The 18741-nt window shown below is 37.7% G+C and overlaps 2 protein-coding genes across 5 annotated transcripts in view; one reads left to right on the plus strand and one right to left on the minus strand.

The window, feature by feature from the left end:
• PLEKHG7 (pleckstrin homology and RhoGEF domain containing G7) overlaps positions 1-11026 on the plus strand; it is a 62684-nt gene extending 51658 nt beyond the window's left edge. Inside the window, exons 14-18 of the mRNA XM_075209393.1 lie at positions 422-515; positions 603-682; positions 5305-5458; positions 9786-9883; positions 10590-11026. Coding sequence (XP_075065494.1) covers positions 422-515; positions 603-682; positions 5305-5458; positions 9786-9883; positions 10590-10697 — 534 coding nt within the window. The 3' untranslated portion in view covers positions 10698-11026. The remainder of the gene's footprint in view (positions 1-421; positions 516-602; positions 683-5304; positions 5459-9785; positions 9884-10589) is intronic.
• Positions 11027-12014: 988 nt separating this feature from the next.
• Positions 12015-18741, minus strand: part of EEA1 (early endosome antigen 1) — a 107008-nt gene continuing 100281 nt past the window's right edge. For all 4 annotated transcript variants that reach the window (XM_075209395.1, XM_075209394.1, XM_075209396.1 and 1 more), the window contains one exon: positions 12015-16012. In XM_075209395.1, the coding sequence (XP_075065496.1) occupies positions 15890-16012 (123 nt within the window). In that variant the 3' untranslated portion in view covers positions 12015-15889. The remainder of the gene's footprint in view (positions 16013-18741) is intronic.

The following is an 18741-nucleotide window of genomic DNA, read 5'->3' on the forward strand; positions in this document are numbered from 1 at the left end:
AAATCTCTACCAGCTTTGTGTCTGGACACTATTATTTTTACCTAGTCTTCCTTGCATTATTACACCAGTTCCGTCAGCTTGGATGGAGACTGTACAGTTAAGGACGGGATATATAACCATAGGAAGGTCTTGGATTCAGTTGAGCTTGTGTTTATTGTGTTGGCATTCTGTTTTTTGCACATGTTACTTTTCCTTAGTATATAGAGGAGGTGACAACTGCAGTGCTTCTTATTATTCTCTGGATAATAGGATACAAAATGGACAACACAATTCCTGTTGAGAAGTCAGTTTTTTTACTACATCATACCATCTACCACCCCAGTGCAGCATTGTGATAAAACCTACTATGTTTAGCTTTGGCATTTTTTTTTTCTTTTTAAACCCATCATATTCAGGTATCTACCATTGTCGCTTTCCTTAGGGTCTGAAGCACTGTTTCAAAGAAACCAATGTAGAGAATATGCTGTCTTCTCCCAACAGACACCTTCTTCATGAGGGAAGACTCTCCCTGACAGGTCTGTATTGTAAATCGCAGAAATGCTGTAAATAAATGCGTAACCTCTACATATCTTCATGGATGTTCTATATTTTTTTTTTTCCAGAAAGCACATATCTACTTGATGTATACCTGCTTCTCTTTGACGACTTTCTGCTGATAACAAAAATTAAACGGAATAAACGGGTAACTTTTTTTTAAAAGGTCTTCAAAACATGTAATTACATAAGGCCATTGCGCTGTTTTTTTCATGGCTATAGGTGAATCTAAAATGTTTATTTAGAAGTTAGACATTAAGATATAGCAAGTAATACTAGTGGTGGATCATTAAAGAACACTAAGGGATACAATCCAACACTTATATTGGATGCCTTCAAGGCATTCATGTGGGGTACGCTTATTAAAAAAATAAATAAATAGTGGACACTAAAAATTCTAATAAACATAGGGGGGTAAATGTATGAAGCTCCGGGTTCTTCAACACCCGCGAGTTCGGCGTCTTCAGCGCTTAAATTTAAAGCGGCGCTGCCTTGTAAAGGGAAGTTTCCCTTTACAAGGCAGCGCCGCTTTAAATTTAAGCGCTGAAGACGCCGAACTCGCGGGTGTTGAAGAACCCGGAGCTTCATACATTTACCCCCGGGAGTTAGAATTGGAACAACAATGCCAGATTCTTGAATCTAAATACTTGCTTTCCCGTACAATTGTGGAAAGGGTTGGATGGTTGAGTGCACAAAGTGAGTGGCCGGATTTTTTATTTGACAAGGCTAAGGGGCGGCTATTATTTATTAGACATTTCCAATACACTTGAGCAGACATGGGTAATAGTTATATGGCTTCTCTGGCTCAGGAGGAGGGAGTAAATAAGGCAGTCATGACTATCTTTGATCACAAGCATGTAAAACATTTTACGGGAATGGGTATTGCTAACACCTTTCTAAATTACTAAAGTATGCTTTATGAATCCAAGTTATCTTATACAGAGGTGCAAATTAATACATATCTGGACTCCCATCAACCTTCCTAGGCTGTTGCCCTCCTGGATTCCCCCCTCAAAGCAGAAGAGGATGGTCTTTGCAATCGCCTCCTTTCCCAATCACAAGGCCCTGGGAGTGGATGGCATTCCGATAGAAATTGGGGGACAAAAAAAAATTTTACTTTTTTTTTTTTTTTTTTTTTATACACTTCAAACTCTCTATAACAGATTACTGAAATATAATACCATTTCCTCGTCAATGTCTGAAGCATTAATTGTAGTTTTATCGAAACAGGGCAAGGACCTCCTCTATCCTGATTCCTATCGCTCTATCTCATTGTTGGAGTTGGATGTTAAGATACTCGCTAAAATTCTGTCCATCCGACTTAATACCGTCATAAGTCAGATCATTCATCCAGATCAGACTGGTTTTATGCCGGGCAGATCTGCTGCCACTAACCTGCGTCGCTTGTATATCATTTGCAGGTGTCTCAAGTCTCTGAGCCAGGGACTGCGGTGGTATCTATGGATCTCAAACCTCCTTCAAACCTCTTAAGGAGGTTTGGTTTTGGTCTACATTTATTCAATGGATCCGAATGCTGTATCTCACACCTACGGCGTGAGTGCGCGTAGGTGGATATACTTCAGCCCCGTTTAGTCTTGCAAGGGGTACCCGTCAAGGGTGACCACTCTCTCCTGCATTATTCGCAATAGCAATTGAACCACTGGCCTGCTTGATACGAGCTCATCCTGGTATACATGGCCTTCCAATTGGTCAACGGATACCATTGCTTTATATGCAGACAACATACTATTATTTCTGTCATATACAAGTGAATCTCTGGTTAATTTATTAACAGTTGTAGATAACTTTGTCCATTATTCTGGTTTAAAAATAAATTGGGATAAGTCCTGCATGTTCCCAGTTCATGGTGTCCTCCCATCCGTGTTTCCACCTGGGATCTCTCTTGAATAGACGATACGTTTCAAGTACCTCGGTATCTGGATTACCCCTAACTCAAAAGATTATATTAAATTAAATATTGATCCCATCAGGAATCACTTTAAGCACAGGTCTCACACTTGGAAGTGACTCCCGTTGACTGTGACAGGAAGAATCAATATATTTAAAATGATGATGCAACCCAAATATATTTAAGCTTTACAACACTCACCAATATATATCCCAAATCGTATATTTCAATTCATTAATTATTTACTCTCCTCATTCACTTGGAGTGATAAGCGGCACAGAATTAAATTGAATACTCTTTGTAAATCTAAAGGGGAGGGTGGCCTGGCTTTACCCAATCTTAAATTTTATTATATGGCAGCTCAATTATCACATTTACAAGACAGGTTATATGCCACAGAGGATAGAACTTTAGTTGGTTTTCTTGGTGATCGAGCGGGGCCTTTACTTTCCCCACTCTAGGTGCTTCTGATAGGTAAATCCATTAGGTCTGACCCTCCCATTGTGTCTTAGGCAAAATATGGGTGTACGTAGAATTATCTCCACTGTGTATACAGAACTAAATTATCATTATGCATCTGATACTCTACTATCCCTTAAAGCAAAATGGGAACTTAATGTAGAGGTGTTGCCAGAGGAAGAATGGTCCCATATCCTAAAAAGTTTGAAAAAAGCCACGTCATGTGTTTGCTATCAACAAATTCATTTATACATATTACATAGTCTATCATACTCCATGTTCACTGGTTGGGTATTCAGAGTCATGTTTTCTCCCAATTTCAAAGTGTGGGACAACGGATTGCAACTTCTGGCACTTGCTATGGCAATGCCAAAAGTAAACGATTTCTGGACCAAGGTATGGGCATTTGTCTGTAATACGGTGCATGGGGTTCCTCCTCTTACTCCAAAGATATGTTTATTTTGGTATTATGATAAGTTTCTCAAAAGGTCGTTGTCAATATATCTTTGCCCTCCCAACCCTAGCTAAGGTTATTATAACCCGCACGTGGATGGCAACAGATGCCCCTGATTTACAGAGATGGAAAGCTCTTGTGAATGACACCATAAATCATGAAAGGTATATGTATATGGAAAGACATGAAAGCATATGGTCTCCCTGGTATTCCTCAAAATACAAACTACACAGGTCTGAACTAGACCTTTATTTAAAATAGATTTCTCAGAATTGTCATCATCCTCCTCATTACTCTGTGCATTATGGCTGTAGCTCCCGAATACCCGCTTTATTAAAATGTAATCCAGTTCTAACTGCTCCTTCATAGCGGGAGCCGATCGCAAGTTTTATAAATTATTTTTATATATATATATATATATATATATATATATATCTCCCCATGTATCCATCTGTTCACCCGCCTACATCATATAACTACGCCATACAACTTTATCTTGTTTTGTTTTTTGTTTAATTTGTTTTATTTCATTATGTTATGTCTTTTGTCTACACTCTACAATAAAAATTACTTGATTTTAAATAAAAAAACAACACTAAGGGGGGAAAATCTTATCACGGTAGAGGAAGAATCAGGGTAGCGTCCTTGGAATGGGGGTAAAGATTTTATAAAAGATACCACCACTTTTTTAAAATAAAACTAGTGGTAAAAATAGTGGTATTTTTTTAGATAATGTGGAATTCATATAACAAAATGGCACGGACAGTCTTCACTCCTACAGATTTTTCTCCTCAGAGCCACAAACCTGATTTTACAAACAAATAAACTAAAAAATATTCACATGAGTATCAAATGCACACAGCTGACAATTGAGAGCTATTAGGCAATAAAAACTGTAATTAAGAAACTATTCAACGATCTAGTTAACGTGTTCAGTTTTGGAACAAAATCTGGTGCTAATGTTAGCCACGCCCACTTCAGATATATAGATAGATATTATATATTTTTTTCCTGTTACATTTTGAAATGTGAAGTATAGACATTTGTGAATACATTTTTATATTCAGTGACTTGCTGACTCAAGGTCGGAACGGGGCAAGGAAGGCATGTATCCATGTAGGCAATGTACAGAAAGGGCGTGCGGAGGTTGAGCAAACACACATCTGTCTGATTCAAGCTCTGGGCATCACTCGGGTACATAATTTTCAGCCGTGTCATTTGCACCAGCTACAGGGCCGTCGTAAGTGCCACTTGATAGTGATGACGATCACATATGTATGCCAGAACATGTTTGCAATTAAGTACAACTGTAAAAATGCAGTTTATGTACAGAAGGTTATGTGAACATTTTAATATGTATTTCATGTAAAAAAAAACTTTGTATTGTATTTTTATTAATAATAATTTTATTAGTATTAACAAGTGTTAATGTGTTTTAATATTTTTTTTTAATCTATGCGTTCTGATGGGACTTTAAAATACATATGCATTGTGCGTATCCTGCAGTGTGTTGTCTGTCTGCATACGGCCTGTGCCATACAGGCAGAACGCACTTATTCTAGTATTCAACTAGAAACATTCCTTGAGATCCAATTGACCTTGAATACAAGTGTACCTACATGCAATTTCAGTCCAATTTAAAAAAACCAAAACAAAATAACGCAAATTTCCTTCACTTTGCATTCCTTGATGAATCAGGCCCTCTGTATTTAACTATTGTAACAAAGGACACCTACAGTGAAAATTCGGTCTCTGTTGGAGGGATGCTATAGCCAAGCAATATTTTGTTTATATAGTCTCTATTCAATAATTTTAGTAAGTAATAAAAAGTTTTGCTGAGTAGTAAAAACTCCACAAGCATAAAGAACATACGGAAATCTAAACCGTATTTAAATAAAATTTGAACACTTTGGGAATTCATTTTTTTTTTCTTCCTTTTACTTTGCAGAAATCTTCAAATTTCGATGTTGGTACAATGTACCCGTCTTTACACCCAGAGCTGCAGTCTGTGGTGAAAGAAGGCGGCTACTGCAAAGTTCTAGACCAGCCTATTCCGCTCGACAGATTGAGTATCAAAAGCATTGACCACTTCAATGTCAATGGTACGTTGGTACATAATTACACATGGGTCATTAAGAAAAATCTAACTCCTCAGGATAAAAGGCTGCTGTTTGGTACAAGGAAATTGATATAGACAGTTCATAGAGCCCAGAGTCCAAAGGTTTTGTAATGTCAAATATTTCACATAAAGGATAGATTGAAAAGTGAGAATATAGGTGTAAGCTTTGACTTTGTTTTTTTTTTTGTTTTTTAAGTATGGCTTTTTATTTAGGCAATAGTCACTTAAACATTTTTTTTCACTACCCAAATCGCTTACACAATAGTTCTGAAGTTCCTAAACAGGATTTAGAAATATCCATAACAAATCTAAACAACAAAAATGTTAATCTATGCCACTTAATAAACAATGGTGGTGGTTATTACTATTCTCAAAACTCCTTCTGCATAAAGTTAAACTGCGTTTTTGTGTATCTTTCTCATTGCTCTATATAATGCAAACATAAAACATCTGATTACGACCTGTTTCAACATTATTGCATTACTACTTACTCTAGTGTTGCTGTAAAAGGACAAGAAAATGAATACATTAGGTTGCAAATTGTTATTCCTGGCCATCTCATGTCAGGCCCTTACCTCAAGGTATTGCTTCTGTTTCCTATGGTAAGACAGAAAAGCACAATCTTTCCTTATGTCCCCATTCTTTATTTCTTCTGTTTGCTTTCACTTTTGGTCTGCTTAGTTTGTTAGTGATGCTATTTTATTTGCTGTATTATCGCTAAAAGAGTCCTTTCCAGAAGGTCTGTTGTGGACGGTTCAGACTCATAGGAAGTTATTCAATTAAGACGGCAGATCGTGGTTACACATGGCTGCACACTTCCCGTTACCACAACATTGCGGATTTCCTTTTGCACTCCTTCGGGCAGGCAAGGAAAATCAGCGGTGTTGCGGTACCGTATTGGCACTTTGTGTGCAGCCGTGCGTAACTGTGATCTGCAGTCTTAATTGAATACTCGCCTATATATTTTTTTTGTTTTGCTTTTTTTTAAAGTTTTCCTGCTAATGGTGACTAGTATAAATGGTAGGATGGGAGGGTTGTCTCTCCAAGATAGCAGTACTGACTCACTTTCCCACTGAGCATGCCGGGATTGTGTTTATACCAATTAGAATGCAAGGGGGTATCATGCGAAAAAGCATTTCTGTTCAAGTTGCCATTGTATCAACAGCTGTTGTGCTGGTAATATTAAATTTTTTTACCTGCAGTTGTTTTGGGTTTTTTTTGGTTCTGTTGCCTTGATACAGTGAGGTATGTTGTTTTTGTTTGTGTCATGCTGTGCATCAGATTCAGTTTTGTGGTTTCATTAGGAAGATTGGTGTTTCACCCAAAACCACCCCTGAGGTTAGGGAGGTAGGTAGGTTTGTCTTTGTTTTCTGGTGCAGTTTTCCAGTGTTGTTTCTGAATGTAGCTGGTCAAATTCAATCCAAGTGGGAGAAAGTAAACACGAGCATTGGAGAAATTATATTTCTGCTAAACTTATGATAGACCAACAATGCCCCTTTTAATAATGGTTTCAAGAAGCAGCAAGATGTGAGCCAGCAGGTCCTTCAGATATGTTGCTATGGATGAAGGAATCGGTTTAAGTATTCAGCAAACTTGGGTCAATAAAAAACAAGAGAGATATGGAGCTTAGATTAGAGCTCTAGAATCCCCTGGAGGTTCAGAAGAAGGAGATTTAGCTGAGGTCTTCAATGAAGGATGATTCACTGGAAATCTATTTTTATCCAGAGTCCATAGGTCCTTTAAACAGCATAGTCAGGAAAACAGACACAAATGCTGAAGATGAGGTCAACAGGGTATTACCAAGTCAGCAAAGGATAAAAATGTAAGTTGATTCATGATTAAAGACAAAAGGCAACTAAGGTTGCCATGTCAACAGCAACATCACCGTTTTTCAAACTTTATCCTTTTAATGAAGATGATACTGAGAAAACTTGGGAAGTGGCCTGTAGTCTCAAAATACATGATATACCAGTAAAACATTTAAGGAATAGGAGAGTCATATTTTTAATGTCATTTGTTACATGTTCTAATTTGGGAAAACCCCAGAAGGCATTTATTTTATTGCTTCAAAAATACTGCAGTTTCTTAAAAAGAGTAACAGTCTACCTCTACAATCAGAAGCAAGAAGCCAGTACCCAATGCTGAAGAATGATCATGGGTCTATTCATTTTTTTTTTTTTGAGTAGTAATTGACATAAGCAGCGCTGATGCACGTCAGCACTGCTTAAGATTTACAGTAGGGGAAAAACATTTGTCAATGTTGCAATATTATATTAAGGATTAATAACTGGAGGATGACCACAGCTGTCTAAGGCCAAGGATGGGAATCCACATTGGACATATCCATGACCCATAGGCAGATGCCTACTCCAATATATTTGAGTTGCAAGCTATTCATCTAGCTCTTTAGACCTTTGCCCCATACTTGCAGGGAGATTATCTTATTGTCAAGATACACAACTCCGCTGTGGCCTACCTAAAGAAGCAGGGAGACACATGGTTGTCAGCTTAGAGAGGTAGAACCAATTCTTGTTTGGGCTGAGAACAATCTGGCCTCCCTGCAGGCTTTGTTCCTGGGAGGCTCAAGGTTCATACAGAACATGTTATTTGAAAAGTTCCTGGATATATGGGGTCTTCCACATACAGAAGGACTTCAAAACACAAAGGTCAATATATTTTTCCCCATATACTCTTTCCTCAAGGCCAGATGCATTGTCTCTTAAATTGAACTTTCACTATGTGTGCCCTCCAGTTTCTCATTATCCTTCTAGTTCTTCAGAAAGTCTGCTGGGATAGAACGATGTCTGAATTATAATTTTGGATTGGCCAAGAAGCCATGGTATTCTATGCATCATAGTCTGGCTACAAAAAGGCCATGAAGACTGCTACTACTTCAAGGCATGCTGGTCCTGGGGCCAATCCAACCTCCACGAACGTAGGCTCATGATTTGGAAATCAAGTAGCAAAACTTATTTAAAGCAGGGTCTGGATGTTGCACTTGTGACAACTTTTATATATACTTCCAGTGTCTGACTTTATGGCTTTTAGCAAAGTCTGGAAAAGTTCTGTAGAATGTACAGCCAAAAGAAAGTTGTCTTTTCATATCATACATTTTTTTTATTATTTTTTTTTGACAGGAAACATTGTATAAAAGGTTATAAATACAGTAGTTCATGTTTCTGCCTTGCCTGCCATTATAGGAATCCATTGGGCAAAACAGCGAATGGATATGCATCTGTTTTTGGCTGCAATTTTGAGACATTCATACCGTACGTTTTTACTGCTAGTTTTCATAGCACTGACTAAACAGCCTTTTGAGACATTGTAATGGCATTATGCCACTTTGTGGAACCAGACAATCGAGTATTGTTACTTAAGTTAGGTGAGTCAATGAATGTCAGACGATCTTCATGCCATTCATTATCAACTACATTTTGACAAAACAAAGTAATGATGAGACTTGTGGCAGAATTTCATCTCAAATAAAAAATGTTGCTTTCATTCTTTCTGAAATCAGAGAATGAAGAGGACAAGTGGCATACAGTGGATGTGGTTAGATGCCTTAAAAGTTTTATTATGGCATCTGAACCAGTGAGAACCTTGGATAAGCTGTTCATAGTGGCACTGGTGCAAAGAAAATTTCAAGTGGCTTCGGACCCAACAATCAATAAATAGACAGGAGCTTGCTTACCCATTGAATAGCATGTTTTTTGGTTCTCACTAAGAGGTTAAAACCACATTCTACAAGAGCGGCCACATCTTGAGCCACAGAGCAGGTGTTTCATCAAAGTCGATCTGCAAGGTGGTGATCTGGTTTTCAGGGTGTACATTATCACCTGGCTGTTAAGATGAATGAAGAGGAAGTTTGGGCAGAATGTCCTAGTCTGTCGTGGGAACAGTCAAACAGTTTTGATTACTGAGATATGGTTTGGAACTGTTTGAGCACCATTGCTTTAGCATTATCCAGTGGTAATGTCTGATGGGGGAGGGTCTAGAAAAATTGGAAATGGCCAGGAAAAGAAAATTACAGTAATTGTAACAACTTCCATGTCAGTTGTAGGGTGTGGGGGTTCAAGTAATCAGCTGAATGAATGAATGATACCAGTACAAGCGGATAGGGTGTGTCTGATATTTATGAAGGGTTATTCTGTAGTATCCGGGAAAACAGGATCTATACCAGGGACGTGGAATAGCTAGGAAAAGACGATGAAGGTATGATTATAAAAAAAAATTAAGTTTTTTTTTTTTTTGTAAATGCAAACATTTTTTTCTGCTTACGTAAGTTTCCTGTCTCGTATCTCACTGAATAGTACATGGTATGAAGCATGCTTTCCTGATCCAGCATGAAAATCGGTATCAGCAGTGTATCGCTGCCTTCATTCTGCAAGCAAGTACAGAATCATCTAAGGTTTGTTGTCTATTTTCCTACATGCTGTGCATTGCTGAGGTTAACAGTAATACGACACTTGTGTCAAATAATTTTATAATATAAAATGTATTCACTTCATGCATTATTTATTTCCTGTTGAGAAGTCAGAATAGTCTGACATAAAATTAGAAAGCTTTTATGCATTATTGTTAAATTGCTGAAACAGAAAAAAGGATGCTTCACTTGTATGGTAAAGAATGATTCCATATTTATCCCATAATTGATAGAACAACAACATGTCCTCAGACATACCTACATATATTCTAGAAATAAATGAGAAAATCACTTAATATACACGTAGAGCCTCTGAGCTTCTGCTTCGCCTATACCAGTGTTGGCTAACCTGCGACACTCCAGGTGTTGTGAAACTACAAGTCCCAGTATATCCTTCCAGCAATAAGCTGCTCTATATTGACAAAGCATGCTGGGGCTTGTAGTTTCACAACACCTGGAGTGTCACAGGTTAGCCAACACTGGCCTATACACTAATGGATGATGGATTTCAGCTCCTGGAATAGTTATGTAGCCTTGTAAGCAGATCAGATTGCCCTGGCTTTAGATTAACTTGGGACTGTGATTTTGATTATTCTCAAAAGACAATATATATCCAATAATATGAAGAATCTTCCCACTTAGAAGAACACAGTTTGTACTTATTTTGTTGTTTTTTTTATATATTTTACAGAAAATGTGGCTCTCACAAATAGAAACTGCCATTTCCTGCTACACTGAGGCTCGTGAAACAAACAGAACATCAATATTTTGCCATCTTGCAGAGTCAGCTGAAATCTAGCAGTATTTTGTATATATGACTCCATTTAATTTAAGTTTTGTGTTTGTGTAGTGTCTATATGAATATTTTTTTATATGTATATTTGTAATATGGATTTCAGAAAAGGCAACTACATTTGTTGCAACGTTTGTGTAATTTACCTTTGTATTTAAATATACATAAGTTACAAGAATGATTTTCAAATATTTTTTATGACCTGAATTTTTCCTGCGATATTTTCACCTGAACAATAATGAACTTGATTAACACAGCAGTACACTATAAAACCTTTTAATAAACAACTAGATCAGTTTTGTGAATTTGTAAATTGTGAATTTCTGAATGATGAAAAAAAAAAAGCATAAACTGGAACCCAGCCTCAGTCTATTTATTCTCAGGAATAATTTTAATAACCAAATAGTTACTGAATTCCATGGTCTCGAGAGGGATATTTATTAATTAACCCAAATTGGCTACAAAAAAGTATTTTAACTGTTTAATTTGTTATAGTTTTCAGAGGTTTTTTTTAGAAAGAAATCTTGTAAGTGAATGGTCTGGAGGACCTGCAACGTTTTAGGTAATGTTTGTGTGGTTTATTTTTGTTTATTTTTTTTTTACATAGCCCCTAGTGTACCATATCATTTGACATTCCACTCTACACATTCCCCCCCCCCCCCCCTCTCCCCTAACAGAGTTTCTCCATTTATCTCCACTATGGAGAGCACAAGCAAAAACAGCATGCAGTATATGCAAATACAATGCTTGCAAGTCAGGACACATACTGCTCTACTCTTACTTGTGCGCGGCTTATTCCACATGACACATCTTCCCTGACATAAATGCACTCATGAGGCAGGGAAGGTGAAAGAAGAAAGCCGCCTGGGAGTAATAAGTGATCCGACTCAAGCATTCTATTTACATATAGCGCTTGCTGTGTTTCTATGCTCTTCTCCAAGTAGTGGGAGAATGGAAATATTCAGATTTTGTTTTGTATTAAGCACGATGTAAAAAGAAAAAAAAAATACCTCCAAATTGACAAATCATATTTAGGTTGTGCACTTAGAGAATAAGATCAATTATCCTTCATCAAAGCCAAGATTAGTCACTTTTTATTGCTGTGAAATTTGTGACAAAACTGAATGCATTGAACAGACTTCTACTTAGTGATAACTGCTCATCTCTATAGCAGTACATTTCCATAATCGTGCTGCAGTTCCAGGAAAGGCCTCTAGAGAAAAATGAGTCTTGTAATGCATTTGTAAAAATACTTAGTGAGGCATAAATGGGAATGAGACTAAACACAAAAGTATAGAAATACATTGCAAACCACAAAGAGAATAGTTAGAAAGATCTATTTTATTTACCATTTATTATACAGATTAGAAAACAAATAACATTTCAACAAGCATTCTTCCAATCACTCAACTCCAGGGCCCGCAAGATGTAAATACGGATACATTTCCAATGTAAGTGCACACTGGAATAAAGGCACCACTACATGATCACAAGTTGTAAACACAACATTGAAAGAAGGGCTTAGAAAGAAAACATGTCAAATACTCATGCAAACCTTTTGTATGATCCAGTTAACTAAGTGTAGTGTAATACGCATAAAACTGCATTGCAGAGTTCAGCAGAAATTAATCTCCACAAAGTGGACAAGATCCCATAAAAAGCTTCTCACATTCACTGCAGAAGGGAAAAACAATCAGTGCCAAATTCTATGTGCCGACTCCCCTTTTCTTCAAGATGCAGCTATGGTGATCTGTATTATAACACTAGCCCATACTGCTCATATTGCTGATGTGTTCCTGGCATGTGATAGGAGCAGCAACACATTTAATACATTGGTGTAATTTGTACCTGCTAATAACTAACCCCCCTTTTTTACAGCTCTATTTAGAGAGCTTACCAACAAGCTTCATTGTGTGGTATCTTATACTATAATGGGTGGGACATTTATGAAAGAGATGCATCTAAAAAGTTCATGTAAACCATTGAAATCAATAAGATTATAACCATCAGTTTAGTAAACATTAGAAAATGAGAGCAAACATCTAATTGGTTACAGCATATATGTATGTTTGTATCTGATCATGATACTAGGCATTTATACAACTGATTTGTATTATTCAGACACATCTAGCCTTGGACGACTTGTGATTCCACAAGACTTGTTGAACTATATGTCGTGGCATTTTCTGCCAGTTGCATATAGCTTTGCAACTGTAGAGCTGCTCTATATTATTGGGCCATTACAATATCTGATATCTTTTTAAAACAGAAAAATGACATGACCTAATATTGGCAAAATATATAAACAATTTAAGAAATACTATAATAATGCTCAGTCTCTGATTTTAGAAACTGATAGATTAAGAAGTCACATACATGGATGGAAGATTGAACCCCTCTACAATATATATTAAATTATATAAAGATTCAATCAGATGGTTACTTGTAAAAATGAATCTAACACAGAATGTTTATCCAAATGCAGTTTTCACTAATCACAGAACTTTACAAAGAAGCATTACTTTGAAATTAGATTAGCATTAGTCTGAATGTTTGTTCGGTTGAGATTGTGACCTCCATAATAAACTGAGCACATCTTATTTCTACAATGTATGTTTCAACTACTTAAATGCAGCTTGATTTTTGTCACTATTAATTTGTCAAGAGACTTGCATATTAACATAAAGCTGCATCACCACGTAATAGTGGTGAACATTTTTGTTCACCACTTTAAAATGGCTGAAGATGTGGTGTGAGCGTGAGGACAAATCAGAAGCCGCAATGTTCATAATTACACTTTGATTGGTCCTCCCACGCACAAACCTGCTGTGGTTGTTAGATGAACAGAGGAGCTAAGTAGCGGCAGATGGTAAGAGGTTTAAAATAACAAAATATTACGCTTGGCACAAACTGTAGCATATAAAAGGTGAGTTCAGAGTAACTCTATGGCACACTGAAAATACATGGATGGCACAATCACAAGCCCTCATCACTTCGGGAGTCAAATGCTGAACACATTATGCACATGATTGATATTGCACTTAATTTTTTTTTTCAGGTCTAATTTCTCCATGCTTGCCATTTTGAAGATGTTAATATTAGACCCACAGTATTATAATAGACGATGAGTCTTGCTACAATTAGGTTTTGCATATGTAGCATAACATGCAAATATCAGTAATCAAGTAAATGCACATACTGAGAGGTAGTTGAAGATGTTTTGCACATATACTAAATGTCTTGCAGAAACAGAGGCAATGTGAACATGTATGGTATAGCCAAAGAAACACATGATCATTTGGTGCCATACCTTTAAGAGGTAGGAACCCAATCCACCCACACTAACATCTTATACAATGTGCCCAGGGAGATGAAGCTATTGTCCAAGAGTAGGATGTGAGTGGATCAGCTAATGCTAGTATCCAATCCCAGAACAATATTTTTGTTCTGTCGCTGTTCAGTTAACTGGACTCATTGCGTAAATGTTGTAATGGGGCCAGGGGTTTCCTACTTTGTAAGCAGAAGCATTTTAGAGGTAGAAGTAGCATAGTTCTTAGTTGTAGACAGCAGGTCATGCTGCTGTTGGGAAGCTCTGCTTTCAGTCATGGTGGTTCCCCATAAAATATTCCTAGTAATTATTCAGCCACAGGCAATATTTCCACATTTATCACACTTAGCTAGCACAAATGGCACATTTTTCACAGAAGGAAAACTATTTGTAAAAACACACTACAAAAATAATAATAAACAATCCAATGTAGGCACCTGGTATATGTTCTTAGGAAATTACTTGTCACGCATTTGGATTCTCTTGAATACACAAACAACTACATATTTCACTTAGGTGATAAGTTTAGTGAACCTTTCAAAATTGTTCTAACAGGTATAATCACTTTGTAAAGCCAGGATAGACCTTATCAAACCAGTTCCTCAACTGCATAAACACACATTGTCTAAACACCTCCCTGTGCTCGACAATGGGGTAAGTACAGAGGTATGTGGACAATGACTGTGCAAGCCCAGCAGGGCTTTCACTTTCCGCTCAATACTCAAACATAAAACCTCACTAATAAAATATTTCTGTATGACAGATTTTTCAATAGCTACCAATAAGCATAGAGCAGAGTAGATTAAAAAAAAAAAAAAAAAAAAGCATTTGATTTTAGGGATTCAATAGAGGATGTCAAATAATGCCAGTTTAGATCTTACATCCAGGGTTGTTGGCCCTGTAGGTGTATTCTGATCAATTAAACAATGTCAATAGACCAAAAAGGCAATCAGAACAGGTACACTACACACATGTATACGTGTGTAACAAGAATTTGACTTTCCATTAACTAGGCTGTCAACCATAAGAGCAACTTCCATACAGTTACATTTTCACAAATTACTTTAGTCACAAAATCATACACTGTGTTTGCAAAGATATTTTCCAGTCATCTTCAAAAGGTAATATGGAAAACAGATATGGGTAAAAGTCAAATTTAAACCAAAAACCACCCAAATTGACCACGTACCTGTTTACTCCATAAAACAAAGTAAAAATTTGGAAAACTATTCAATTGGGTCATCATTTTGCCATCATTGGTCTTTTGACACATACACAAAAATACAAAATTTCCGCAATAGAGTCTGCTTTTAAAAGGTAGGCCTTCAATACAAAAAAATACAAGAACATTGATATGCCCCAGTACAATACACGGGGTACTTCTAAGCACAAATATGATGTGTGTGGGCGATATTGGACTTTGTAATGCTAGGGAAGAACACATTTGTGTATTTCCAGTGTGCAAGTATGCAGAGCAAGAAACACTGCTGTATAATTATTGAGAAAAAAAAAAATAGACCCTCACACAGTTTTACAACGTTACTCAAATGTCAAATTAATGTATTTTTCGGTTTATGGTCAAATTATATATAAAAAATACATAGTTGCTTCTGTTAGCCTACTATTTACAGGCAGCTAAACAAAATGGTAGTGTCAGCAAACATAAAAGATGTGTAGGAAAAGGCAGGATACGCTTAAGCTTGTGTTTCATGTAAAATACAATAAATTTACTTGCTATCAATAAAACATTTCAAAATTTATTTTTGTGTTCTCAAATTTTACAATCCTCATCCAAAGGAATAAGTACTTTGAGTGCTTTATGAAGTGCAATAACAAAAATACTAAGTGTAATTTGTCTAGGGATCCAGTCCTACCCTTGCAAATCACTAAAACATGTATTACAAACACGGACTGGTTTTTTGGAGGAGGGCGTTAAGGCATTCTTTGACGAACATTCTGCACAGAAGATATTTCCACAATTTCTACAGTGGTGCTGGAAAGAAAAGAAAAATAGATTTAAATGTACAAAACTTGCATAATATCATGACAATTCCACACTGCTTTTAAGTCTACTGAAGAGATGGATTTTTTAAAAATTAAAAAGAGTACATTACAAATACTCCTTTGTCATTAAAGCAATTAGTATACAAGTCATCCAGCTAAATGAACACACAGTCACCCTGGTTATAAATATACAGCATCATTTTGAAGCTCCAGGAAATCAGCATTATTTTAATAGCTTTTTACAAGATTTTATCCTGTACAAACTTGGCTATTTTTTCTCTGAGGATAGCAACTATTGCAACATATATTTCTCTATCCTCCTATTGGGGGATAGCGAAGTGGAATAGGGCATTGCGCACTTTAAGAAAGTTGTTAGTTAGCCTGAGCTCCTCCCCCTCTATACCCCTTTCCTGTGTAGGCTTCAGATGTTTAGTGCCCGACCTATAGGGCGCTTTGGGGCTGCTACGTAGCCTCTTTTATGGTGTTCTTTTATTTATTTATACGTCAATTTTTATTGAAACTTTTTCAAAAGTATATGGGGGTACAGAAAGAATAAAGGGGAAGGAGGATCAAAACAAGGGGAAACAAATGGGGGACCCCACACAGAGGGGAAGGAGTCACTCGAGTGAAACAACACTAATATAAACAGTATTTATACAGAAAAAGAAGAAAAACAAGTGCACAGCAAGGCGTATTGTCCTACATTACGGCAGTCTGAAACTATTCATGGTATAACAGGAGTACAGGGAGGTGCGACACATTCGTTGGTTTGATGAGATTCTACGAGGGCCGCCGGAGAAGAGGGTGGTGAGGAAACGGGGGCGTTCAAGTTGCGCCAGGGCCATCTGTAATATATTCATGCCATCTAAACCATCTTCTAATTAGTGCTGATGCAGATATGGAATAGGGCATTCGGGATATGGTAGGAGACTTCCAGTTTTGGGCTATAGTCGCTCTAGCGGCTATCAGTATGTGTCCTAAGAGATAGCGGTCTTGTTTACAAATGGAAGTCGGGTATACATGAAGAAGGGCTAAGGCAGGGTCTGGAGCAACTGTGGTTTTCAAAACATTGGATATCAAGGCGAAGACCTCACCCTAGTGTGGCTTAAGCACTGGGCATGTCCAGAAGACGTGGAATGACTGTATCTTTCAATATCAGTATATATATATATATATATATATATATATATATATATATTATATAAAGTAGTATCTTTCAATATCAGTTACCCGAGTACATTGGTGCCAGCAGAATTTTGATTGGTTTCGTCAAATCTTGTGTAGCCGGTCCGGGGTGAGGTATAATCGATTGAAAAGTTTTGTGTTCTTTTATTTTAAGTGTACTTAGTTCGCTGGCTTTTGCCTCTTATTTGAATGGCATTGTTGGCTCCAGGAGACTGCTTTGTCCCGTCAGCTGCAGTCTAGTTATTGTTTTCCCCCTAAGGTTCTCACAAAATGGGAGGTGTTTCCATGGGTGGAAGCTCCAGTTGTAAAGGTTGGCTAAGGTCACTACCATTCCTCTTCTTAACGCAGCCACTCTTAAGGACCTGCAGACTGTAAGGTTGTGGGCATTCTTAAGTCAATTTTCGTGGTGGCTGGTGCCTCTTTGCACCCGCGTTGGCATCAGTGTGGATTAACAAAGCTGTAGAACGCTGGTCAGAACAGATGTTTGAGGGTTTTTTGGCCAGTCTTCTGAACTGCTTCCTTTGGTGGGACAGATTCAGAGAGCCACGGATTTCTTAGGAGAGGCTGCCATGGATGCGGGACTGCTTGGGGCATGGATCTCTGTGTCTGCAATCTCTGCTCATCGAACTCTCTGGTTTAAATTCTGGGAGGCTGATATGGAGTCTAAAAAGGGTCTTGAACCACTTCCCTTTTCTGGGGGTGTTTTGTTTGGGTCTCAGCTTGACACCATTATCAATCAGGCAACAAGTTTGGGAGCATTGACAAGAAGAAAGGTACTCTTGCCTCCTAACATATCCAGGTTCTGTTCCTTTCAATCTTCAGGCAGGTCTCCGGCTCAGTACTCCAGAGGTCAGATGTCCGCCCCCAGGGATGGATTGTAGAGCAGACGTCAGACTTTGTCTGCTTGGCGTCCAGCTGCTAAGACAGCAGACAAGTGGTCGGCTTGACAGGCATTTTGCCACTGTAGGGTCTGCTGTGGTGGGAGCAGGTCTTCTATTTAGGGATTAGTAGTTTCAGAATGCATGGATACCTGGGGTATGGGAAATTATGGCCATCCACTCTATAATTTCTTATGGAATAGTTATTCCCGTTCAGGAAACACAAAAAGGTTTGGGGTTTTTTCAAACCTTACTTGTTCCAAAACCCAATGGCTCGTTCAGGCAGATTCTGAATCTAAAATCTTTGAACACTCAGGTCAGGGTGCCCAGATTCAAAATGTAGTATTTGCAGTCGGTAATTCACAGTATGGCATAAGGGGAATGGCTATTATTATTATCCTTTATTTGTTTGGCGCCACAAGGGTTCCGCAGCGCCGTACACTGTACAAACAGTAGACTATACAGGGTAAGACATTATTTAACAACGAACAATAAATACCAAACTTCAGAGGCTCCAGGCAGGCTAAAGCAGTAAGTACGGAGCAGAAGAACAGGTATGGATACAGGAGGGAGGAGGGTCAACAGTCCCTCCTCAGGTTTGCGGTTTAGTTGGATCACTATCAATGCTACACACAACCTTTTGGTCTGACTACAG

Source organism: Mixophyes fleayi, chromosome 4 (genome assembly GCF_038048845.1).
Source record: "Mixophyes fleayi isolate aMixFle1 chromosome 4, aMixFle1.hap1, whole genome shotgun sequence".
Lineage (NCBI taxonomy): Eukaryota > Metazoa > Chordata > Amphibia > Anura > Limnodynastidae > Mixophyes > Mixophyes fleayi.